Source organism: Molothrus aeneus, chromosome 3, assembly GCF_037042795.1.
Source record: "Molothrus aeneus isolate 106 chromosome 3, BPBGC_Maene_1.0, whole genome shotgun sequence".
NCBI lineage: Eukaryota > Metazoa > Chordata > Aves > Passeriformes > Icteridae > Molothrus > Molothrus aeneus.
The window spans coordinates 86,787,127-86,813,714 of record NC_089648.1 but is presented as its reverse complement, the minus strand read 5'-3'; the positions used below and the strand labels follow the sequence as shown (position 1 = coordinate 86,813,714).

The 26,588-nt window shown below is 41.8% G+C and overlaps 1 protein-coding gene across 2 annotated transcripts in view; it reads left to right on the top strand.

Moving 5' to 3' along the window:
* The first annotated feature begins 1,075 nt into the window (after window positions 1-1,075).
* The window catches only part of GCLC (glutamate-cysteine ligase catalytic subunit), a 36,922-nt gene continuing 11,409 nt past the window's right edge, over window positions 1,076-26,588 (top strand). Inside the window, exons 1-7 of one of the 2 annotated variants that reach the window (XM_066547310.1) lie at window positions 1,076-1,321; window positions 15,287-15,399; window positions 16,184-16,366; window positions 18,891-19,031; window positions 19,769-19,827; window positions 19,919-20,055; window positions 25,694-25,768. In XM_066547310.1, coding sequence (XP_066403407.1) covers window positions 1,172-1,321; window positions 15,287-15,399; window positions 16,184-16,366; window positions 18,891-19,031; window positions 19,769-19,827; window positions 19,919-20,055; window positions 25,694-25,768 — 858 coding nt within the window. In that variant the 5' untranslated portion in view covers window positions 1,076-1,171. The remainder of the gene's footprint in view (window positions 1,322-15,286; window positions 15,400-16,183; window positions 16,367-18,890; window positions 19,032-19,768; window positions 19,828-19,918; window positions 20,056-25,693; window positions 25,769-26,588) is intronic. The other variant, XM_066547311.1, reaches the window with a different exon arrangement.

Sequence of the window (26,588 nt, the reverse complement as noted above, 5' to 3'; positions counted from 1 at the left end):
CTAATGTGTTTCAGTTTTGTTATTCTATTATCTTGGGAGCTTATTCTATCCTTCAGGCACCTCATATCCTGGAATAAGACAAACGGTTCTTGTAAGTATAGTCATTCAGTCAATGAAATATCTAATAATACAGTTCATCCATTAGTGGGCTATATTACAATTTAAATACCTTACTAATTCTCAAAGCATTGGTTTACCACGTACCAGCCCTGCGGCCGATGATGAGCTTTGTGAATGTAACAACGAGGGTCCAGGAGTAATGAATTTCTGCTTCTCAACAGTGAGAAACCTTCCCTTCGTGTTAACGTTTAGCCTTTGGTCTCTTCATTTAGTAAAGATTTAACACTAATAGGCCTTCCTTCTACTTTTTATGGACTGTAAAATACACGCTTTGACACGCCCCCGCATCCTCTTTCCCGACACAATGCTGTTGCAATTCCCTCCAGAACAACCCCCAGGTTACAAACTCATTTTCAACATCTTCACGGGCTGGGCTTACTGCTCGACACCACAGGACGAGGGTTCTGCAGCCGGAGAGATGCCGAGGAGAATCCATGGGGGATGAGGGACGACCTCTCTGGACTTCACTCCACCCACTCCGAGCATCACTCCGAGTTTTCCCGTGCTCTGATCTGTAAAATACACAGGAGCGTTCGCACACTGTCCGCGCTTTGGGGCCTTTCAGTCAGGACCTTTATTTTGGCACTCTCAGGCCCACAAGGGTCCCTTTGCCCCCGGAGCACCAGCCCGGCCAGACGTGCCCCGTCCTGCCGGGGGACACCCTCCCGCCGCCATGTCGCCTGGCGCGGGCAAGCGGCGCCTCCTCCCCTGTGTCCGGGGCGAGGGCCGGGCGTTCGGAGCAGCGGCGCTCACGGTTGCTGCCGGTGACCGAGTCTGCCTCTCCGGACTCGCTCCCTCGCTCGTTGCCCGGCGGCTCCGCGCCGAGAGCGCCCGGGGCCGCCAGGCCGCGCTCAGCCCCGCGCCCGGCACGGCGGGGGCGGCGCCTGCCGGCGGAAAGTGCTGAGTCACGGCCCTGACGCGCGGCCACCGTCACGTGCGGCGCCGGGCTCGGTCCCGCCGCCGCGGCGCCGAGCGCACCCGCGGCACCGAGCGCACCCGCTCTGCTCCGCTCGCCTCCTCGGCCTGCCTCCCTCTCTCCCTGCCAGCCGGCATGGGGCTGCTGTCGCAGGGCTCGCCGCTGAGCTGGGAGGAGACACGGCGGTACGCGGAGCACGTGCGGCGGCACGGCATCCTCCAGTTCCTCCACATCTACCGCGCCCTGCGCGACCGCCACAAGGACGTGCTCAAGTGGGGCGACGAGGTGGGTGAGACCTCTGCGAGCGCGGCCTCCGCCACGGCCTCCGCCCCCCCTGTCGCGGGCGCAGGTGCCGTTCCGGTGCGGCGCGGGTCGGGCCGTGCTGCCTGGAGCGGGCCCGGGCGCTCGGCCGCGGTGGCCCGGCGGGAGGGGACGTTGCGGCTGCCCGGTGGGGCTTTGTTTACCTCGCGCACACGCACCGCTCGCCGCAGCTCGTTGCGCAGCACGGCTGCCCCGCTGGTACCGCGGTTCTGAAACGCCAGAACAACTTTGAGCGTTTCCGCCTGGCACCACTCGGTTGCCCGGGCAGCCCCTCGGGAGGTGTATCCCCGGGACGGCGATGCTCGGCAGCACTCGCTCCTGCTCCGGAGTTTGTTTATGCTCTCTCGATGAGTCTGAGTAAAGCATGTCTATGTCTCGAGTCCAAGGCAGTGCCTGCTCGGACACAGACTCAGTTTTTGGGAGGAAAGTGAGGAAAGCAGGAGCGGGAGTGGGCGGGCGGCTCTGCAGTGGCAGCCCTGTCACCGCGTTCCTCCTGTATCCCTGCGAGAAAGGGACCTGCAGAGCCCTGCTTTATCCCAGTTTCCTGGGAGTTTGGTACGAGTTAGCCTGCCTTCTGAACAAGGTTTAGGATGATCGCTCGGGTCATGACTTGAACTTCGTTACAGGTGCTTTGTGCCCGAGGACCATAACTTTAGTCACAGGTCTTGGGTGTGCTGCCTTGTAAACCTGCACTCATCTGTGCCACAGCCTGACGGCACTCTGCAAGGAGCAAAGGCTGCCTCCTCTATTCATCAGTTCCCCAGGAGACACGGAGCAGCTTCACATGCTGTGCTAGAAGCTGTCCTTGTCCGTGGTGTTGGTGAAGTCCAGCATTGGTCAGTTGAAGGTGTTCTAGATGCAGCTGCAGGGAAGTTGGAAGAGCAGAGTAGGATACAGGCAATGTGGGGACTTGGCCATTGCACCTCTGTCTCATGTACAGTTTGCTTTTTGAACAGCAAAGGCGTTTGTAAGAAAACTTCGTTCAGGTAATAGCAGCTGTTCACAGATGCTCTTTGCCAGAGGAGAATGCTGTTCACTCTTCTCAATGCGTGCACTCTGAGAGAAGTTCTGTCTTTAAATGAACCCCTTTTATAATTCACATAATAGTAGGGCAAGTGTCAGCGCCCAGAAGTTGCTTCCATGAGTGAGCAGGGGCTTGGCTTCTAAAATCTGTTTAATGAAAGTATATGTAGTCTACACCACAGAGTTTTGCACCTAGAGTGGTGTGCACTCAGAAAGTTTAAATACACTTTTATCTATCCTTGTCTGACGTTTGTGTTCCCACATGTCTTGTATGGCTAAAGTTATGCTGACAAAAGAGCCTCACAGTCTTGAGTCCAGGAATATCAACAGTCTTCTTGTTGCTCTGAGACTTAGCTCAAGGGTTTTCTCATTAATCTTTAAGAGATGGTGCTCATTTTTCAATGGGTGTTAGATTTTAGTTGTCCTTGCTTTCTCAGGGTGAGATTTCACAAGATAGTTAAGGCTGATCTACTAGCAAGCTGGTTCAGCTTCCTTCCCTGTATTCCAGGCTCCTATTTCTGCTGCCTGCCTTGTGTTGTTACTGGCCAGCTGAGTTCAAAAAGTTTACCCCGGAGAAAACTCTTTTTCTATTCAGTTTTTTAGGGTGGTTGGCTTTCTCAGCAGAGCTTCAGCTCTTTCACAGGTAGGCCCAACAAGCTCTGCTTAATGTGAGGAAAGTACCAGGAATGTGTGGAGGAAAGGGTCGAGTACAGCCAGCCCCTGCAGCACCCACAGCTGATCGCTTGGTAATCTCAGATGTATGGTAAGGCTAGACTCTGGGAGCCTCATTCTTCCTTTGGCCCAGGGACCCTACTGAACAAAGTGCTTATGCTCAATAAATAGTGGAGCATGATGTCAAAGGAGATTCACAGTTCTCTTCTACCATGCCCCAGTGTGGCGAGAGGCAAGATTTTAAGAGCAGTATCATTGCAGACATTATTTTGGTAAGGAGCTGAGAGCTGTATTAGAAATGTCTGTGGACATTCTGAGAAGGTCAGGTAACCTGGTTCACTGTCTACCTCTTCATTTTAGCAAATGCTAATAAACTCAGGTGTGGCAATTTTGTTCTGCTGTGTTATGTGGTTATATATTTTTATGTAACATAGCATTTAAGAGTGTATTAATGGACCAGGTACTTGTAGCCAGTCTGCTCTTGTGCAAACACAAAACTACCTCAGTCTGTAGCATACTTGAGCTGTGCTGTAGATATGCTAATGTGGAGGGCAGCACATTTGTTTTCCATTTTTCCTCTCAGATAACCTAGTTGTTAGAAAGTGGCGCCACATTTATATGCAGCTTAGATGAATCAACTGACTAATTGGACTGTTTTAATAAAAAGTCTTGTTTGCACTTTGACCTTCATGTATAAAGTCATAGCCTGAGGGTGTTTAATTGTTTTAAAAATTTCTTGAAGATAGAAATCAAGAATGAAGATAACAGCCCTCATGTAGTGGTAGAGATAAAATCAGAATAAACAAAATTACTTTTGTGTTTCTGTGACCGTGTTTAGTGAAAAATCTATCTTGTATATTTTTTTAAGAAATGTTTATGAGAAAAGACTCAACTTCTGTAGCACATGCTGAGTTTGTCTTTCAGGGTGTACGTGCGAATACCTGAAAGGTTGTTCTCCATCTAAGTGATGCCATTGTGTAAAGGAAATACTGTGTTTGCTCACTAGTGTAGATACCAGCCTTTGCTTTGGTTTTGTTTTCATTAGGACTCCCACTTCTCAGTGTGTGTTGTAAGATTCATTACAGAGCTGTGGAGGTCCCTTGGGGTGCTTGTAACCTCCTAAGGACACCATTCTCTGGGGTGCCAAGGGAATGAAACTGTGGGGAATTATCATGTAGTGTTTCTTGGGTGTAAGACAGGAGTGTTAAGGCTAAGTGCTAACAGAGCATGATGGTGGCATCTGTTTTGAGGGGAGTGAGACAGCATCACAGCTTACATTGCAGGGTAGCATTCCCTGGTGCTCCCATCCTCTCCAGAATAAAGAGCTGTAAAGGTCAAAACACTGGTTCTGCTACCTTTGGAAAAGTCAGCTCTTTTATTGCTTGCTGTGTTACTAGAACTAAGAGCTGTTGTCTGTTTTGGGGTAAGTTCTTTTTTACTCCATTTTCCACAACCATGAAGCCTTTGCAATGGTAAAAAACAAAAGCCTACCAAATATGTAACAGAGTAAGTCTTGCTCTAAAAAAAGCTTTCTAAAGGCCTCCTTAAATTTGCATTTGCAGGTAAAGGTCTTCTGCCTCTTAATCATCCTTCTACCTCAACTGACAGTTGACCTCCCTGTTTATGCTTGACTTCTCCTGATTGTGGAAATACAAAACAGTGAACTGTCTCATTATCCCTCATCAAACTCCGCCTACTATCATTGCCTTAATGCTCACAAAATTTAGGCAACAATTACATCTGCTGGTGAGACCCTGTCATGCTAACAACAATCTCCTTGTGTTCTCATCTTCCTCTTCCTTCCAATAACGTATGCTTGACCTCCAGGTTGCGGAGTTGTGATCATTGTTTATTTTTTTATTTTTTTGCAGCAGAATCAAAAACCTTTTCAGTACTGTTTCAGAACTCCAGTACAGTTAGCAGATACTATCTGAAACAATTAGTTTGTGCAGCTTGGCAGATGCTAGCCTATTCTGCTGCTTCCCAGTTTTTATCCCAAAAAGCTCCCTTCTGTGCCAGTGTATTATTAGTCTCCTGTGCTGTTCAGCACCTCTTGTCTGCTGATTGCATTCCTCTAACTGACGGGTCTTGCTTAAATTTCCCTTTGGAGCTTAATGCGGACACTTGGATCAGGCAAGTGGAATGGCTGGCCCTTGGCAGGGCTCACTGCTGCTGCTTTGTGCTCAGCGTGCACACAAGTGTAGAGTCACAGCATTTCACACCAAACTACATATCCATGTGTATTCACATGTGCATGTGACACTTGTCTGCCACAGTCTGTAAAGACTGACAAAGAGCTGTTTCAGCATAAGAAAATTCTGAGAAAGGCGTGCCTGAAGGAGATCTCAGAAGGAAGAGATTTAGAAAACAAGCATGGGCAAAACATGACAGTTTTATTTTAAAGTACGTGTACAAGTGAATGAAGTAGGAATCTGACTTGCTCAGCCTTGCTTAGTGAAATTGGACATAATGACACTTTTGTTGTGTATGAGTCTTGTTCCCATCAGTGTAGGGACATAGCACACAGTAAGCATCTTCAGCTTTTTAAAAGTTGTTTTCTTAATAGCAACTTGAAGTGAAAATTTGAGGCCTTTAAATAAAGATTTGATAATGCTGTGTATGAGGCAGCATGACAAATGTACCACTGCACTGCTTGCAAGCTGAAGTCTTACTGAATTAATTCTAGTTTGGTTTTGGTTCTTTGTTTTCTTTCCTTCCTTTTACCTCTTTCTCAGTCCTCTTTAAGCTTCTTTTGATCTTTCTTCTGTACACTCAATTAATTTCTCTCCTTATCTTTTAGTTTTTGAATTATACTGTGTAAATAAGTTAAATGAGAACTAAAATGAACATGTGCTAATCAGCACTTCCTCATGCAAGAAGCAAAGCAGCCCTTCTCAGGAGCTAGGAGAAGCCAGAGTTTTCTTACCAGAATGTCCCAAAGGTGTTGCTTCTGATTAGAAGATGCATGACTCTCTTGAAAGCTTTCTCCTTTTTCTTAATGAAAGCCTAGGCTGTGAAAAGAGCTGTATTTCCTCTTGAGTGATTCTTCCCAGGGAACTAGCTATTGCATTAGTGTCTAGTTACAGTTTCTAGCCTGTTATGGTTTTGGGTGTTTCCAGGGCAGTAGCAGCCTGTAAATGGTATGATTGGAGATTTTACATTACAGTCTGCAGAACTTCAGATTGGTAAAATTATTGCTGCATATTAAGGAAATGAATTTGGGTTCAGATGCACTGGTTTGAGGCTCCAGTTTGCCTGTCACCCTTTTAAAACCAGGAACAAAATCTAGGGCATTTTTTAGCAGTGGTGAATCTAGCTCACCAGCTGCATAAAATAAGTACAGGTACTATCCCTAATGTACAAAGAGCAAGTTTTCATCATCTCTTTGCTAAAAAGACAACCAGTGAGGCTTGGTGAGAGACAGATATACATGCCTAAAAATGTTCAAAAAGAGATAAGAAAGGACCAGAACTGATGAATGAGAACGTTGAGAGAGCATCATGGTGTACAGAAAGGTAGTGTTCATTTCTTATTTTACAAGAAACTTGGCTAACCTAATGGGCCAGAAGAGCAGATGTACTTTTAAGATAATTACTTATTTTACAAAGCCTAGATGCCTTGTGGAACAAGATGCTACATGATAGCTTTGAAGATGAGATAGACATTGACTTACATGAACAACAAGAATAGACAGTTTATTACACTTTCTTTAAACTTTACATGATGCAAGATGTTTGTCCATCTATCCAAACCACTTAGATAATTGTATAGCGAGTTGTGGGGTTTCTTTAATGTTTATCTGAAACTTTCTAACTAGCTCTTTGTTTTACGTGTTATAAATAAAACAGAATCGCAAAAAATAGTTGTTGCATTTTCCAGAATGTCAGTGTTATATGGTCTTTTAAAAATATTCATCCAAGTCATTATACAGATTCATCATTAGTACTATGATGATCTCACAGTCTCACTTTGTACAAACTGCTGCAGTATACCAGTGTGCAGAAATTACATTTTTAAAAGCTTTTCTTGGTAATCCTGTGCCTATATTAAAGCTAATGGCAGCCTGAAGTCTTCTTTTTGCATTCTTGTCATTTTAAGACAAACGCTTTTCGTCTCCCTGTGCCCCAGTGAAATTCTCCTAACAGAATGCATTTTTGATTTTTAATGCAGAACTTCCTCATGATGGCCTCTGCCAAATGTGACATGTGCAGATACATCTCATGGAGCTGTCTTAATCAATGTGCTCACCCACTGGCAGCTTGGGGGGAAGCAGCACTTGTGAATGTTTTTGTTATTTGTCACATGTCTGCTTATTTACCCTTTCTCTCAGAGCTTTATTTGGCTAAATAAGGATACAGTGGAATTATTTATTTACAGATAGACTTAGTGCTTCCTTCACACCTCTTGTATGGATACCTGCTGTTTCAGATAGTGGCGTTTTCTCGGGCTGGGTCTGAAGGTATGATTTTAGTGCATCAGCTTATGCTGCTTGACAGCCATGAGTGTGTATGTATGCAACCTCTAAAAGGAATACACTAATGCACAGAAATGTAACTCTTTAAATTTTGACTTGAGCAAGATAGGTGCCCTTAAAGAGTTTTCATGTTTATTCCTTCCCTGGATACTTCGACTGACTGCCTTCCATGAAACTACTTTTTCTGCCTGGTTTTAATGCTGGCATCAGGGAAAACCTAAACTAAACCCTCTAGCTCTCAAAACATGCACAGTGTGCTAACCCCATGATGGCTGATAATTTTGCTTCATCTCCCTCTGCTTAGGTTTTCCAGTGGCTGGGTTATAAGATGTGTGTGTGTGTATGATGTAAGGCTGTAGTGCAGCACCAGTGACCTACCTGAGAGCTGTACTCCCAGATGCACTGTGTATGTGACAGTGCAAGACTCATTGTAGTTGATACTGACACACTCTTTGAAAATTTAAATTTTTAATCAATGGAAACCAGTTTGGAAGGTTCGGGGTCTTGGTTGGTTGGGGATTTTTAGGGCTTTTTTTTAGGAGTTTTTTTTAGTAGTGCTTTTCCCAAAGCAAGCTGCAGTTGGTAGTAAATATTGACCTGCCCCCATAATAAACATTGATTTCCTCCTTCCCAATCTCAGATTTTAATAAGAGAAGTTTAAATTGCCTACTGTTTGTATATTTCTGATAAAAAAATATTCTGTTCACAGTGTATTTCCTTCTGTGGATATCAGGTGGATTGCTGTGGTTTTATCATGGGACGTTTTTTATTATAATTCCTATTTTCCCTCAGGATCTCTTCTTGCTATGCAGATGCCTTATTTTAGTTAACAGTATGAGAAAGGGTGAGTCAGAAGGATTAGTACAAGAAAGATTTTATGGTTGATGTTGCATGTTTGGTTGTTCAGGTTTTTTATTTTTCTTTTTTATGCCAAAGGTGAATTATAAACTTGGAGCATTTTGTTTCACTGGTGAATAAATAATGTTGTCTTTGCTGCAGAAATCTAAAGTTAACATGATCCTAGTCTTTTTAATAATATTAGCCTCAGGTGTTACATAGTACAGAAGTCAAAGATGACACTTCTTTCTGAAATGCACCACATCTTATTTCTTTAAAATCATGCAAAAGGTTATAACTTCTCAATTTTAATTTTCAATAACCCAGCTTCCTGGTTTGTGGTGTGTGCAGAAGGTCCTCTAGTCACGTTGTGTCATGCACAAAAAAATCAGCAGCCCTGATGTTGTCACATGGAGGGGAACAGGCAAGAGTGCTTAACTGTGGCTGGGTGTGTTGACTGAGATTGAGAGCCTCTGCATCCTCTTTGTTTTGTCTATGATAATGTATAATGTGGGATAGCAGTTCTTAACTTTTTCATTATTGTCACTGTAATGTAAAACACGAGTTGTGTTTTGTTTATTGACACTTCCAATCTGCGTGATCAAAATTAAGCATTTTGGGAATTACATTTTAATCTTGGTTCTCCTGTTGCAGATTTTTGAAATTATTTCTGTGGCAGAGAACATCCATGGTAATCTCATGAGTGTGGAAATGCTTGCCTCATGCCACTGTGCAGTGTGAGGGCTTGATGGCTAGAAACAGGGTAACGAGCCTCTGTGGCACTTCCAAACTTGTTTTCCTCTGAAATTTGCTTCTGAGGGCATTAGACTTATTGTAAGATAGAAAAGCTTTCATTAAGGGTACATTACCAGCTGTTTATTTCTGTAGCTCCATGCTTTATCACATCAGTGGTGAGAAGATGAGTACATCAAAACAACCTACCTTGGGTATTGTGTTCTACATCCATCAGAAGTATTTGTACCTACAGAAAATAATCTGCTTCTTCCATCTAACACTGAAAACTCGTGGCAGAGGTTCTTTATTGAACAGTCAGATCATTAAAACTTTGTTCTTCTTTAGACTGTCATTTCACGATAATGGTATTTTAATGATGCATTAACTGATGAATAAAGATATGGAAGAACTACTTTTTTTTCCATAAGTGAGCTTAATAACTAGTGAAAAGGGTATTTTCTACTGCATATATAAGGCAATAGGCATTAGGTATATATGAGGCAAACGGCACAAAAATACTTAAATGTTGGTAGTGGCTTTTGTTAACAGTAAACAATACCCATGAGACCTCATTGGATGTTCAGGAAAAATTTTCAATTTCCCTTAAAGCTCCAGGCCTGAAAGAAGGTTCATATGAGGGACTGCTAACAATTGTTTCAGTTATGTGTGGCAATAGCTGCCCAGTGGAGGGAGAAAGAAGCTGTCATTGAGATTGTCCTTGAGAAACAGAGTGGTCAGTGAGTCACCTATGATCAGATTTATTTAGATCACCTATGATCTAATTTATTTAGACAGAATGGTTTGTGTTGTAAGGGGCCTTACAATGGTGATCATTGGTTGGAGATAATGTTGTCAGACTCCATGCCCTGAGCAAGGACATCCTCCATTACACCAGGTTGCTCAAAGCTCCATCCAAACTGGCCTTGGTCACTTCAGGGATGAGACATGCACATTTGAGATGGGTGGTCAGGAGTGTGGTACAAGGATAATGCAGGTACTGTTTTTCACACACAGAAAACATGAAGCAGTGCTTTTTTCATTGCTTTTCTTTTTAAAAAAAAAAAAACTTCTCTTCAAATCATTCTTCTAAACTATTTTCTTCTATTATATAATCTTGGCACCTTACTTCTGAGCTTACTAAGGTCCAGACTTTGTGCTTACTAATGTTTTCATAGGCAGAAGTTCCTCATGGCACATAGTTTGAAAGTTAAAAGGATTTTAACATTTAACACTACAGAAGAGACTTTGCTCCCATCTATTAGACAGGTTTTGTTCCCTGTGTAGTTAGCATGATGGTGTTAAATTGAGTGTGCAAGGGTGGGTTTTTATATTGGGCAGCAGACCACTGCCAAGGCAAGCATTTGGACGATGATATGTTGCTGTTCCTGCCTTAGGAAGATAAATTACTTGTCAGTAGAATTGCTGTGTTAAAATTTAGGGCTTAACACGCTTCAGTGATCTTAGGTCTAGGGAGAGACGTTAGCAAAGCTTGGGGAGAAGGTTGTACTACTGATAGTGGGCACAAAGGACACAGAATTTACAGGCCACAAGGACATTTGGCAAAACTCCCAAGATAAGTAGTAAACTAACAAAGCCAACTCAGCAACTGTGGAGATCAGTTCAAACTGGGTATAAGGTAATCCCAACAGGGAGAGATTCTCACCTCTGTGGTCCACTGACTTAAGAAACCCACCAACTCAAGAGACATACTGAGCATGCAGACTAATTAGCATGAGAAGCAAGAGAATCATTTAACCAACAGAAAGTAGAATTAATAAGAGAAATGCGTAACTTGTAGTCAGTGAACTGTGATTTCTTTGCTAAAATGTATAAATGATATAAAGCTTTGATGATAGGAGAGCTAGCAAGCTTTTGTGGGTTATCACCTAGCTCCTTGCTTTGCACAAGTTAGAATAAAGAAATATTCAGCTTTAAGTTGAAACATGGGTGTTTCAGATTAGACATTAGAAAAAAAATTTCACCATTAGGGTGGTCAGGCATTGGGACAGGTTATGCAGGGAGGGGATGAAGTCACCATCCCTGGAGGAGATGTTGAAGAGGCATCTAGGTCTTGCTCGGTGGTATGGTTTAGTGATTTAGGGCCCACAGTGGCAGTGTTGGGTTGACAGTTGGACTTGCTGATCCTTAAGGTCTCTTCTGATGTCGAAGAGTCTGTGATTAAATAGAGCTACCTCATCTTGGTGTGTACATTGGCTGTGCACACAGGGCAACAAGCCCACATTTAGGACAACACCGGCGTAGGTGACAACTTCGGTCCTCCTTGTGCCTTAGAATTACCCCCTAATGTCTTGGTTTTTATACACCTTCACTTTTAAGAAACATTGCTTGTGCAGAAATAATATGTGTAATTATGGTCAAACAACTCAGGCATTCAAACAATTTCAGACATGCTTACCCATTTCCAGAGAGCTGTCGTCTTTCATTTTGCCTCCAGCACAATTGTTTGACTTAATGAATGGAGAATGGTTGTGGTTCTCCACAGTTGAAAGGCCTCGAGGTCTCACTTGTATTTACAGAGGGGATATCAAAGAATTTTCAAAAGCCTGAAATTGTCTTGGTAGCCAACTGTGAGAAAAGGTCATAGTGGGTGAAGGAGCAGTATTCTGGGTGCTAGCAAGCTAATGGAACATAGTGTTTCTTGAGAAGATCCAGCAACGGAGGGGAGCAGAGCTGGCATGGAAGTACTCTGTAGATGCAGTTACATTGCAAGTAATTAAGAGGAAGGAAACCTCTAAAGAGCAGCTTTTCCTTGTGTTGGCTCATAAGTAGTTCTGATACTCCAAGTATTTGCATTAACTAGGATCATATTTGCTTTTTTAATGCATTTAACTGTGAACAATAATTTGGTTTAAGCTTGCTCTGTGTCGGAACAGGGTGGGGGGCTGGACTTTGGGCTTTTGCTTTGCAATCTTGCTGGCCATACTGTTGTTCCTTTTCCTGGTAAGGTACCACAGAACTTCTGTGAGCCTGGCAGAGCAGGGGTGGTCAGAGAGATTCATCCACTGAGGTTGTGCAAAGCATTGTCTGTCTGCCTGCAGGGAGGAGCTGGGATGCCACATCTTGTCCTCAGCAGCCTTGCAGCGTGTGCCAGCCAGAAGACAGAGGTGTGTGGGGTTTGCTGCACGGTGAGAGCACTGACTGGAAACTTGGGTCCAGAGTGGCCATGACAGGGTGTATTGTCCTCCTGGCTCTAAGCAAGGCTGCTGGTCAGCCATCTGCATCAGTAGTTTGATCTGATGTGTATTTTGATTCTTGCTAAGGAGCCTAGTTAAAATTATAGAGAAAAGTGAACTCTAAAGAGCTCAGCAAAATAATGAATTATGGATGTTGGGTGAAGCCCCTCATATTTGGCCTTTGGACTGGAATCTCTGCCAGGCATGCTGATTGTCTCAGCTTGGCTGCGTTTCTCTGAACTTTGTTGTGGATAAAAAACATGTGAGAAGTCTGTGAATGATGACCTGAAGTTGAATGTAAGAATGTATGAACTCTGAACTTGTTTCTTTCTTTGTAGCTTTAGGCTAAATCTTTTGATGAGCCTAAATTCCATTCTTTAAGGATGCCCATTCAGTCAGTCCCTCTGTTGTCAAGACACTCTGTGGGTTACTTGGAACTGTTGGCAGCCATCTGAAGTTTTTTCTTTTCTTATTAAAATTAATGGCAGATCATCTGTGTGTTAAGACAGCTTTGAAGATTTAGTCAGTGTTTCTGGAGGCAAAAGTAATAGTTGTTTCTAAAGCTAGATGCATAAATGCAATATATGCACTACTGTACTTGAAATATGAAACACTTTGATTTTCTGGGGTTTGCCTTCTTGACTTAGTGTTTCTTTACAATTTTGAATTTTATTTTTTTTTAACTTGCAATTTGGTTTATAGAGAAATTCAGTGTTCTCTCCACCAGCTCATTACAGCCACATTTGGAGAGGGATTTCTAGGACAGGAGGCTAATCACAGTAGCATACTCATGTAAAGGTGGACAAATGTTCAACTTTGGGTCTCTCAACAGCAGCTGCAGTTCCTGTGCTCTCCCTTCTGCTACCCACTCCCACAGGCAATATGGGGGAGGCCAGGGATGTGGCGAACTTGATGCTCATTCTGTGTCCATCTGATGACTCAGACCTGTGGACTCACATACCCTCTCTAGATTAGGCCAGCTCCTAGTGAGAATGATACTTTAACAAAGCAGGAGATGATGTTGAATGTAGTAAGAAACTGGAAGTCCCTGTTTCTTTCCTATATTCAAGGTCAAGTGACACTGGAGAGACTGGTGCTGGTCAATAATTAAATCAGTGCTCAACTGTGTTCTGATTGACTCTAATCTGTAGTAATGTCAAGTAGATTATTGTGGCATAATACACACAATTGACAAAATATACCATGCAAGAAAGTGCAATCTGCACAGAAACCAGAATTTTATTTTTTTTTTCTCTAGGAGATTAAAATTTGATCTTAGGAAACATACAGCAAATGTGTATAATTGGTGGGTGAGTCCCTCCAGATTTTGCCTCTGATCAGATTCTGTAGAATTAAAACACTCTTGGATAATACTGCTTGTGATTTAATCACAAATCCCAAACAAGGATTATATTTTTTGTCACAGTAGTAAGCAATCACTCTTCCACGGACACTGAAGCAAACAAAGAACATGAAAACCACAAATCTACTTAGAGTGTGCTGTAAAACATGGCAAAAGTTCCCTGTCTTTTGGCAAGCTGCTCTCCTATTTTCATCAGATTTCTGTACAAAATAGAAATTGCCCTGAGTTGGTATGCTGCAACTTTAACACATGAGCATCTTATGTGAGTCTGAGCTCCTGGGACTGGAGCAGTCACGTTTGTTAAATACCGAGGGATGTGGCTCTAGACAGCGTTGGAAAATGAAACTGAGGAGCGCAGGGCGCCTCTGACAGTTGTAGCTGTGAAATTGCAGTCTGAATTTTTCACTCTAAGTCGATATTTGAATTAGATGATTTCTGTAAGTCTTGGAGGCAGTGGTTCGAGAGCCTTCAACAAAAGGCACTGCCTGTCACCGCTGGTCCAGCTGGGGTTAGAAAGCCCTGAAAGCATTATCAGTGCCCTGGTAATGCTTTTCCATGTGTTGACTTCTGTTTTTACATGGTAGGCAACACATCACAGCTGGGGGCTGGTTTGTCTTTTACACTTTCCAGAACATTGCCAAGGATCCTCTGACCTAGAGGTGCTAGCAAATAGAGTGTCTCCATAAATATTGAAGGGCTACAAGGTCCAAGCAGCTGTTAGGTTGCTGAGCTGGTAGCATTCTAAAAGTCTTTATGGGAGCTTTAACAGCAAGTGTGCATGGAGATCAGGAAGCTTGAGATGAGGTGTTCCAGGTTTGGCTGCTTTCAGATAATGTCTATTAGGGGAACATATTCTCTAGTGCTGGGATGCAGCAGTGCTGTCACAAGTGGCTTATTGCATCTCGCGTGGGTTGCAGCTTGGAGCTCTGGGGGCAAGGTACACTGCTGGGCAGGAGGAGAAGAAAATGTGGCAGCAAAGCTGAATCAAGCAGGGGTGAAAACCACTGTGCTGTGCCAAGAGCTGGAGTGTCATAATGACAGGACTGATGCTGTCACCAGCAGCTGTGGGCTTTCTGTGGTGCAAATGGGACACAGTGCTAGTCTTTAATAGCTCCAACAAGTGATGTGTGTAAATGGATGTCTTGTAGAATAACTTTGGGGTTTTTTGCTTGTTTGGGGTTTTTTTTGTCAGCAGCAGAGACTGTAACTGATGGGATGACAGTGAAATGTTTGTGGGTTGTATATAGCTTGCATGGAGTTTTAATTCCTTCTAGAAATAATTCTGAAAATTCTGAAATAATTCTGAATAATTCTAGAACTTAATTCTGTCTAGAAATAATGTGGAGGCAAGTACAAATTCAGGATGTTTTTGGTGAAGTGTCTCCAGTTAGAAATGGAAGGAAAGAAATTTCAAGGAATTTCAAGTCTTTATTCAAGATGAAATAAGCCTGCAGCCATCTTTGCCAGTACTGCTTACTGCATTTGTAGTTAGTAATGGTTTTGAACATTCGTTAAGTTCAGTGTGAAACATATCTTTTTATTTCACTTGATGCTTAAAATTGCATGCCAATCTTTTTGTGCCTGAAAAAACCTTACTTTTAATTGTTTGTTTTGATTTTATTATTTACAAGGTGGAATATATGTTGGTAAAATTTGACCATGAAAATAAGAAAGTGCGTTTGTTACTCTGTGGTGAAGAAGTTCTTCAAACACTGCAAGACAAGGGGGAGAAGGTAAACCCCAAGTGAGTAGCTGTTTCCAGATTTTTTTTTTTAACCCTCCTGTTATGATGCTGTGCAAAATTTTGTTAACCTGGCTTCACATGCAAGTCTGCTATTGGTAAAACTGTAAACCACAGATACTGATATTTTCAGATAAATCTGGGGGTCAGGAAGTGAAAGCTTTTGAGCACACTTGCAGGCAGTCCATGCACTTTTGCTTTGAAATTATTATGCTTTGAGATAAAGGAGAATGTAATGGTGAACCCATGGAAGTTGCAATTTGGGTACTTGTTTTGTCTTGCTCTGATTTTGTGTCTGTGTGCATGCAGTAATCCATGTCCCATAAAGTACATGTGCATGTGTACTTGCTCCTGTATCTCTTGGCTAGAGGAGCAAGTGAGGGCTGTATAGGGGAAGGCTGTTGTCTGTAGGACCACTCTCCCATTTTTGGAAGAACTAGAAGTGTAGATGTAAGAATGGCAGGGAAGTTTTTCCCTATCCTCTCCTGTGGAAAAGCAGCAGTGATCTGTATTTTCTGGTTCTGGTTAAAACCCCAAGAAACAAAGCTTGAGACAGATGCTAAGGGTGACTGCAATTTGGTGTAGGCAAATCCTGGGTATTGTACTACACAGCAACACTATTACTGCCAAACTGCACCTTGCTTTCTTTTCACCACTTCCTGAAGGTGAGGTGCATTGGAAGATACGCTGTGTTCCTCTGTCAAATACTAGGAGATTTTTCTTGCAAGTGGTATTAATTTCTGAAATTCTCACAAATAATTCATCAGTGGCTCTTCTTTCATTACAGTCACCCAACACTCTGGAGACCAGAATATGGAAGTTACATGATTGAAGGAACACCTGGACAGCCATATGGGGGAACCATGTCTGAATTCAACACTGTGCAAGACAACATGAGGAAAAGACGGCAAGAGGCTGCTTCTGTACTCAAAGAAAATGAGGCTGTTTGTACAGTGACATCATTTCCAAGGTGACATGGTTGTTGAAGTGTAATGCCATGTTCCCTGTTCTCCTTATACACTTTTTCTCCTTATTGCATATAGCTAAACTGTTCAATGAATACAGAAAAACATTATTTTATTAAAGTATTTTGGCTTTTATGTTCCAGTCATGTTTCCTAAAATTTTTATTGCAATGAGACAAGCAAATAAGCATCTTTTAAATTTTTAGGTTGCTTCTAACCTGTGATGATTTTGTATTAGGAGAGAATACAGAATATTTGTAACATAAAGTGTTACCTCTAAGTAAAGAGTAGTCTACCACCTTGAGTTGATAGAGAAAATTATATAGAAAAGGTTTATCTTTACCTGTTTTACAAACTGTGTTCTTTATGAGTAGCAGTTTTGCAAAACATGGCCAACATGATCAATTTTAATACTATTTTTTCACTAAAGTACATGCAAGCGTCTGGTAGTTTAGGGCACCTGGACTTAGTACTTCTATTATACAATACTCTACTTACTGAATCCAGAAAGGAGAGCATCTCTCCTGGGTTAATAATACCCTTACAAAGGATAGATTTCATCCTTTTTATTGTTGTAAAGGAGTTCTTGAAGAAATTAAGTTTAGAATGAACTTCATTATCTAGGAGAAACTGTATTTTGTGACATTCTATTGAAATACAATTCTAGGCAGAGATTTATTACATTTGTTCTAACTAGCCTGCTCAGTGAAGTGAATGAAGATAGTTATGCTTATAATGGTATAAAAGTTGCTCTGCGGTAGGAGAGAAGCAGCTGGCCTTACTGACTAGTTTCTTGTGTAATACAGAATGCAATAGCCCAAAATTCTTGCTGAGAGGAGGAACAATACAAAATATGCCTTTGCAGCAGTGGTGCCAAAATATCTGCATAATGCCCCACAAATGCTGTTTTAAGAACATTCTTTGACAAAATTTACTTTCACTTTATTAGAGTTATACTAGATGTAATAAAAGTTTATTTAAATTCCAGTGGCTAAGTAGTTATCAGTAGTTGCAGGTTTCCCTGCAACCTTACAGGTACATTATGTCATTTAATAAATTTTGGACCCAGTCATGCAGGGAATACAGGGAGAGGAGTTGTTAATCCCTTTGTAGATACAGATAAATACTTTTTACATCACTGTAGGAGCAGTACTTTGGACTTCAGTGAAAGCCAGTAAGTAATAAAATGTAGTTTGTTTATGACTTACGGGTCATTCCAAACATACTTTCATCCCTCAGAGATTGCTCTCCCTAGGCTAGCCTAATTTAGTTTATTATTTCTGCCTTTTGCTGTCTTCCCATTCAAGTCCTTGTTGGTTTGACTGAAGTCTTGCTAACATGTATTTCTGAGGTTTCATAGGGTTGAAGTTTTTTGCCACATTGTCTCTACAATAACATGTATGTATGCCTGTGTGCATCTGGGCATGTACACATGTATATATTAAAATCTGTGCAACTGAAAAGACAAAAAAACTTGTAAGAGTGCTGACAGAAGAAAGGTAAAGAAGTAAGCTTATTCAAATCAAAATAATTCATTTAAAAGTGAACTGTTTGAAAATGCTTAAATATTAAAAAATTATAGCGTAGATACTAAATAGGTGTCCCTAGTTCCTAAATTTGTGAGCTGCCACTGCAGGGCCAGAAAGTTGTTTTCTTTCTTGGGGACTGGAGGGATGCAGTTTACAGTGTAGCACTTAGGTAGGTGATGAAGCTGGCTTTACAAGTTGTAGGACAACTTACTGAAACCAGGAAGAAGAAACAGTATTGAACATAAATAATAATCTCAGAAGTGTGTTTCCTCATATTTTGAGTAGTTTGTAATTTTATCAGCTAACTTTTTTAAACTATCCAAATACTAGAGCCTTTCAACACAATCTTTGCCCTTTTTACTGTTCAACATGGAGAAACTCATCTGCTACTTTACCTCAGCCTTGTCAGATATTCTTTTGAGAGCTTATTCTTGTTTCAGGTGACTCTGAAACTTAAAATGGAGTTTCCCAAAGGGGAGGGGTGTATTCTGATTAGCTTGCATATCTGTCAGCATTTTAGACTTAATAGCTGCAATTTTTCTTTGCTTTATGACTTTCGTCTCTTAGGGGTTTTCAGCGTTCTAGAAGTGTTATAAGACTTAGGACATGTGTACCACTTGAAACTACCTCTAATTCTTACAGAGTTGGTTAAGCATATCTTTTAAAAAAGGTAGATGGTTATGAGTAGGGCTGGATAATTGTCTTTGGCAGTCAACCTGTGTCCTCAAGATAAACTTTGAAGCACGGAATGCAGCTACATGTCAGTATTAATAACAAGCACTAACACACTAAAATGTGTGTGTACCCCACATAGTACTGAAGTTTCCTGCTTCAACAACTGAAAATGTCCTTGTTTCCTGTCTAATGATAGACTAGCGGGGTTTCTTTTAAAAAAAGGCTGTGTTAACTACTGTGGAAGGTGGTTGTTGGCTGGCTGTCTACTAGAATCCTAATCTCTGATTATCTGACCATTCTAAAATCACAGTCTGTTTTCATTACAGCTTGGATCTCATTGTTGTGTTACATAGGTTAGGCTGTCCTGGGTTTACACTGCCAGATTATATGCCAACACCAGTAGAAGGAGGAGCTTCAAAATCACTCTTTTTTCCAGATGAAGCCATCAATAAACATCCTAGATTTAGGTAAGAATATTTGGAAAATTTGAGAAATCAAATATTTTGTCTCTACCTAAATATCATAGACATATCTGCAAATTCTTTACATTACTGGAATAGAGAACACTGTAGCTGGTTGCTGCAGATATCAGAAGGACTTGAATAGAAGTGGTTCTGATGACATGTAGTTTCTTTTCAAAGTGTCTTAAGAAAATTAGTTGTTAAGCTAGAGGAACTTTATATAATAGTTCACACTGTTATGGGGCAAAAAGTGTTGATTTTGCTACTGCAAAATTGTTTCCAGTTTGAAGTCCTGTGCCTAAATGCTTCCATCATGGTTAATCCAGCTCTCCCTAAGGTATGTCACACTGACATCTCTGAACCAGTGGCTTGCCCTAGTTACTGTGAAATGTACTTCTCACTGTAAAATGAGACTTTGGCCAATAAAAATCATTGTTTTAAAACTGAGCATACCTTTTAACTTGGCCTTGTCTTCTTCAGGTCTGTAGCCTTTTACTGTTTTTTTTAGTATACTACTGTTAAGTCCATCAAAATAAGACTGACTTTACTGAAGAAAAATTCAGGGTTGTATCTTTTACAGTCTATCTTAAAACTAGGAAAAGAAGCATCCTGAAGGAGAGTGCTCAAAATAAATAGAAATTTGACATTCTGAAACCCTAAAAATTATTTAGAAAGTAGGTGCCAAAATATTTCCATAAAGAGAAAATTTCATATCATTCAAAAAACTTTTTCTTTTGTTGTAGTACACTGACTAGAAACATTCGACACCGAAGAGGAGAGAAGGTTGTGATAAATGTACCAAGTGAGTAAATTCAGTCTTACCTTTGTTCTTTTTCAAAGTGATTGTTTAGTCTCATGCTCTGAGTTACTGAGTGCCTGTATTTTCCACACAGTATTTAAAGATAAGAACACGCCATCACCTTTCATTGAAACATTTCCTAATGATGATGGAGAAGCAGCAAAGGCAGCTAAGCCAGACTACATATATATGGATGCTATGGGTTTTGGAATGGGAAACTGCTGCCTCCAGGTAAAGTGCATCTGCTTTCAAGACGTTACTACACATTGTCTTCTCTCAACACTTCCCTTTTTAAGATTTGTCCTATGTCTACTTTCACTTTCTTCAACTGATGCATTGTACATCAGTCTGGCAAAAAGGGAGATAAAAGAACAAGTGGTATGTCTAGTATTCTAGTCTTAAAATCCAAAAATGTTGGGGTTTTGTAACCAGGTTTTGCTAGCAGAGGGGCTGCAGGGGTGGCTGCTGTGAGAAGGTGCTTCTCCCATGAGAAGGAAGCTTTTCCCATGTCCAACAGAGCCAATGCCAGCTGGTCCAAGACAGACCCACCATTGGCCAAGGCTGAGCCCACCAGTGACAGTGGTAGCACCTCTGATGTACATACAGCAAGAAGGAGGGGAAAAACTGTGCAATGACACTGTAGGTGAAGATAGGAATGAGACTATGTAGGAGGAACAGCTCTGCAGGCACCAAGGTGAAGAAGCAGGAAGAGGAGGTGTTGAAGGTGACAGAGCTGAGATTCCCCTGGAGCCTGCAGTGAAGATCATGGTAAGGCAGGAGGTTGGTGTTGGAGCAGAGATCCACCTGCAGGCCCTGGAGGACCCCACACCAAAACAGGTGGATGCATGAGGAGGCAGGACCTGTCACCCCATGGAGTACCTGTGCTGGAGCACTCAGTTCCTGAAAGACTGAACCCTGTGGAAGGAACTCATGCTTGAGCAGTTAATTAAGTGTAGCCCATGAGAAGGGCTGTTGTGCTTTAAACCCAGACAGCAAATAAGTACCATGCCATTGCTCCCTCCATACACACATATACCCCCTTGGCCCTGGTGGGATGAGGGGCAAATCAGAAAAAGGGACTTGTGGGTTGAGATAAAACCAGCTTAATAATTGAAATAAAATAAAAAATAATAACAATAGTGATGAAAATAAGAGGGGAGGGAACAAAACTTGAGAAGAAAGTGGTGCTCAGCAGAACAGTTGCTCACAACCTGCTGACAAATGCTCAGCCTGTCCCCAAGCAGCAATTGGCCCCTCCCTGCCAACTCCCCCAGTTTATGTCTTGAGCATGATGCCATATGGTATGGGATGGGATATCCCTTGGGCCATTTCACGTCCCAGCTGTGCTCCTTCTTGGCTTCTTGTGCAGCTGCTCACTGGCAGAGCATGGGAAACTGAGAAGTCCTTAAGTTAGAATAAGTCCTCCTCAGCAAGAACTAAAACATCAACATATTCCCATACTGAATCTAAAACACAGAACTGTACCCAGCCACTAGGAACAAAAGTAATTATCCCAGCTGATGCCAGGACAAAGACTCATGTTGGAGCAGTGAACATGTTCATTGGAGGACTGTCCCAGGGAAAGGACCCCACACTGAAGCAAGAGTGTGAGGGGAAAGGAGCAGGAGAGACAATGTGGGGCAAACTGACCACAGCCCTCATTCCTCGTTCTCTGCACTGCTGGGAGGGGAGAAAGTAGAGAATTTGGGAGTGAAGTGCATTTTAAGATTTACTTTATATTTCTGATTGTTCTACTCTGATTTGACTTGTTATAAATTCAGTTAATTTCCCCAAGTTAGGCCTGTTTTTCCTGTGACAGTAAATGGTGAGTGATCTCCACCAAACCAAGTTGGGTCGGTGTTGATCTGCTCAAGGGTAGGAAGGCTCTGCAGAGGGACCTGGACAGGGTGGATCAATGGGACAAGGCCAGTTGTAGGTGGTTCAGTAAGAGAAAGTGCTGGGTCCTGCACTTTGGTCGCCACAAGTCCATGCAGAGCTGCAAGCTGGGGACAGAGTGGCTGGAAAGCTGCCTGATGGAAGAGGACCTGGGGGTGCTGGTTGACATCCAGCTGATCATGAGCCAGTGTGTGCCCAGGTGGCCAGGAAGGCTCATACATCCTGGCCTGTATCAGCAATAGTGTGGCCAGCAGGAGCAGGGCAGGGATTGTCCCCCTGTATTCAGCCCTGCTGGGGCCACACCTCCAGTGCTGGGTCCAGTTCTGGGCCCCTCACTGTGAGCAAGACATTGAGGGGCTGGAGTGAGTCCAGGGAAGGGCAGTGGAGCTGGTGGAGGGTCTGGAGCACAAGGGCTGTGAGGAGCAGCTGAGGGAGCTGGGGGTGTTTAGCCTGGAGAAAAGGAGGCTCAGGGGAGATCTTACCACTGTCTACAAGTGCCAGAAAAAAAGGAGACTGTAGCCAGGTTGGGGTCAGCCTTTTCTCTCAAGCAACCGGCAACAGCACAAGAGGAAATGGCTTCAAGCTGTACCTAGGGAGGTTCAAGTTGGATATCAGGAAGAAATTCTTCACAGAAGGGGTGATTAGATATTGGAATGGGCTGCCCAGGGAGGTGGTGGAGTCACTGTACCCGGAGGTATTTAAGGAAATACTGGATGTGCACTCAGTGCCATGGTCTAGTTGGCCAGGTGGTGTTCAGTCATAGGCTGGACTCAGGGATCTCAGAGGTCTTTGCCAATCTAATTTATTGTGTTCTTTCCCTGGCATTACCTTGATCCTTAACCTTCTGTTACGTTTTCTCTTCTCTGTCCAGCAAAAGAGGGGAGTGATTAAATGGCTTTGGTAGATATCTGGCATCCAGCCAGGGTCAGTCCAATACACCAGGTTTATTCACTTGCTCTATGGGGTTTTTTTCTGTTAATATTCAAACATAACTGGATGACATGCTAAGAGAGTTTCTTGAACTGGTCAAGCTTCATTTGATCAAGCACCTGCTCCTGAAACTCCAGCACTTTTTGAGTGTGAAAGGCCATCCTCTACTCTGCTCATCTTTTAGGCATGACCAAAGGACACTGTGGAGATGGAAACTGAGCTATCTTGTAGGAATGGGAGAGGTTTTTTAGTTACTCATTTGGGTGTTTTCCTTCTTCTGCACCCTTAGAACAACAAAAGCAGGGAGTGGCAAGAGGTTGTGGGAATATTTTTTAAAATAAGTAGCTTTCTGCTTTGTATAATTTTATTTCATTTACAAACATCATGAACTCCTATATAAAGTTTCTCATTCTTAAATGTTTTTAGCTATCTGCAAAGGAGTTGTCTTCTCACTGCTTGTACCACAAATCTACCAAATCCATGTTCTCTGACTGTATGCTGGAAGATGTTTTTGATTCTGTTTTCTCTCATTTGAACATGCCCACTTTTTATGTTTTTTAGTAATTTGCCTGAGATATTCCTGTCTTACAGTATCTTCCCTTTAAATCTAGGTGCTGAATATTGAGTGCTTTAATCCTTTTCCTTTTCTGTTTGCTTTAAATGTTTCTCTGATGCTGGGCACTAACACCTTAGGTAACCATGGTGTATTTGACTCTTGATAAAATGTGCCTGTTGCCACCACAGGCTTGGAAGCAGAGCTAGGAAGAGGCTGGTGTTAACTCTATAGGATTAAAGAAAATTCTCTAGGCTCTTCTTGTTTCATAGCAAGGACAGAAAACCTTATAAAAAGCACTCCCTTTGAGAAACTACAAAAGCTGTACAAATAAAAGTTCTTGACAGGTGCTACATATGGTTTCTTGTCACTAGGGCAAATTAGGGTGAATGTGATGAGATAGTAAAGTGTACATAATACTGTGTGGTTTTACAAGGTGTTAGTTTGCCATGGTTTGTTTTATACCATCTCTCTTATTTAAGACTAATAAAAGAAATCCAGCCTTATTCAGTCATTGTATGAACTTTAAAAACATTATTAAAGAAGTACTATTTTACTATTGCATACTGCTACATTTTATTATTACATTCTGGTAATAAGTGGCCAGATTCAAATTTGGTGGTCCTGTTATCATCAAAGGGGGAATGAAAAGGCTGGCAGCTGCTTCTGTATCAACTGATAATTCCTGATAACTGACTGACTAGAAGAAAGCATGTATTGCCCACCTATTTTTGTAAGGTAGTTTGTAGTATATATACTTCCTTTCATGTTTGGGGGGTGGTCTGTTGGTTTGGTTTTTGTTCCTTTTTTTTTGTAGTGCATACCAAGCTACAACTTGGTTTGATGCATTTCCAGAGGTAAAAATAATGTCCTGATGAGCTTGGGCATGCACTGGCAGTGCATGTAGCCCTTCTGGAGAAGACAGCCATGCCCTTTTCCTCCCTAATGGGACAACTGGCCTAGAAACCATGTTGAATCTCAGATTTAATGTGGTTTGAAATAAGCAAAAAAGGAAAGGGGAGGCAGATATCATTGTCTGGGGAAAGAGTGTAGGTGTCCTGTCAACCCACCCCCACTTCAAGGCTGGCTCCCTGGTGCTGAATGGCCAAAATTAATGATGAGAAATCATGCTTAGCTGCTTTTCTGCAAGATAATACTTAATCTTGTCTTTTAACCACCTGCGTTTTTGTTTGTTTGCTTGGTTTTTTTCTGAAAAAAAACAAGCCACTTGGAGGATAGACACAGAAGGAATATTTTCTCCACAGCACAGCTGTTTTCTAATTTGGGATATTTTAATGAATATTGGATGAAGATTTAAAAAGACAAACACAAACAAATCCCGTATTTCCCCTATACCACCATCATCAACATCCCCCAAAAAATGCATCACTGAGGCACCAGTGAACTCAGGAGTTTTGGAGGGATTTGTTGGTTGGGTTATTTTTTAGTCTTACTTGAGGTGCTGTTTGGTTTAGTGGCAAGCTGAGAAGAAAATTCATGTTTTGTGTGTCACTCTAATTACTATCCTTGGAAGAGGAAAGCCTGTGTACAACTGGAATTCTTCAGGATAGCAAACAGAGATGTTGATTTAGAGCTGAAGCCTCTTGTATAATGTTATGATAGCGGTACAGGTGTACATTCCCATCTGCTTTCTTCTGATCTGTGAATACATAAACTGCTCAGACAAAGGGAGTTTTGAGACTGATCAATCATTTTTAAATTCATAAAGTGTTGGTTTACAAAGTTTAGCAGGTAAGGTCTGCTACTAGAAATGTGTCTTTTGTTTGATGTGCTCTGAGTAAATTTCACAAAAATATTACAAAGGAGTTACCTATTCCAGTGGCCTGTCTGTGGTGGGGCTTCCAGAGCATTAATGCCTTCTGCAAATAATATTTCTTTTCTGTTTTTTTGCTGGATTCTAGCCTCTAATACAGAAAAAGCTGTACTTTTTTTTTTTTTATGAAGGTACTTTTTTATGAAAGTTACATTAGACACAGAGATACTCTTTTTTTCCCCCACAGTTTTTCAGGATCCAAAGGCATCTTGAAATGTTGTTTAAAACAGGATTAGCGTCACATAAAACAAACGTTAAATCTACAATAGAGTCTGACTGTTGTTCTAAGTAAGTAGGTTCCTGGCTTACTTCCTGAAGGTGCATTAGTCACCCATGTGTATTCTAGATGTTAACTCAGTTTTCTTTGATTCTGGCAAGTGTTTGTATATTCAGCCTCACCATAGAAGCATTATGGTCTGAAATCTTTTAATGAACATGGAAATGGCACAGAAAGAAGCTTGTAATACGAACACTACTGATAGGTGGGGCAGAAATGTGTCCAAGACTTAGGGGGAAAACCCACACAAAACCAAACAAAAAACCCTAAACTTTTTAGTATATGAATAATTTTATTATATACTTGATTTTAAATCTAGGAAGACTGTGCTTGTTGTATGATGATAGAAATTTGATAGCAACTGTACATCTTCCAACAGGTAACATTTCAGGCTTGCAGCATTTCTGAAGCAAGGTATCTCTATGATCAGCTAGCTACAATTTGTCCCATTGTGGTAAGTGATGGACATCTGTCAGATGAACTCTTCCTTAATAGCAGAAATCACTATATATTAAAAAAATAATACTGATACTGCAAGCTCACAAATTGGGTACTCTGGGAGAAGACTAGGTTGCCATGTGAAGCATGTTAACTATTTAATGTGCAAATGACACCACAAAACAGATAATATCTGTTCCTTCTTGGCCCTTATGTCTATTTCTTCCCCTCTGCTCTCACTCCCACATGCGTGAGACTCTTGTTAAATAGTTTTAGAAATAGATTTGGGCAGATTTCATGAAAGCAAGGCAAGCTCGGTCTTAAAACAATTTTTAATTTTTCAACTGGTGTTGAAAACTCTCTGGTGCTACAAAGGATTTCAGCTTAAGTTGTTTAAATCTGTCCCTTGTATAAGCATGTTGTCATAAACAACTGTTTATAACAGGAGTTATGAAACTAAAGTATTAGTCTGGTCTGAATGATGAGAAGATCCTACCTCGAGTGAGGTATGTTCCAGCTGTGTTACTAAGGTTCTTGGCCAAACAAAGATAAACAAAATAAAATGATTGCCAGGTGAACTTTGGAAGTGAGCAAGCAGAATACTTGATGATTTGTCTCAAAAGTGCTTCTGCCAGTGTCATTTTTGCATTCCTTGAATGCTGATCTGTAGAGGTGAAACCTTTGGAGAGTGTCAGAAGCCACTTCAGGAATGCCAACCCTTGACCCAGGCGTTTTTCGGAGGCAGCAGTTGAGATATTTCTGGTTATTCAGGCTTTGGCTGGATGTCAAACTGCAATACATATACTTCAGCTCCTTCTGGATCCCTTTCCTGTGGA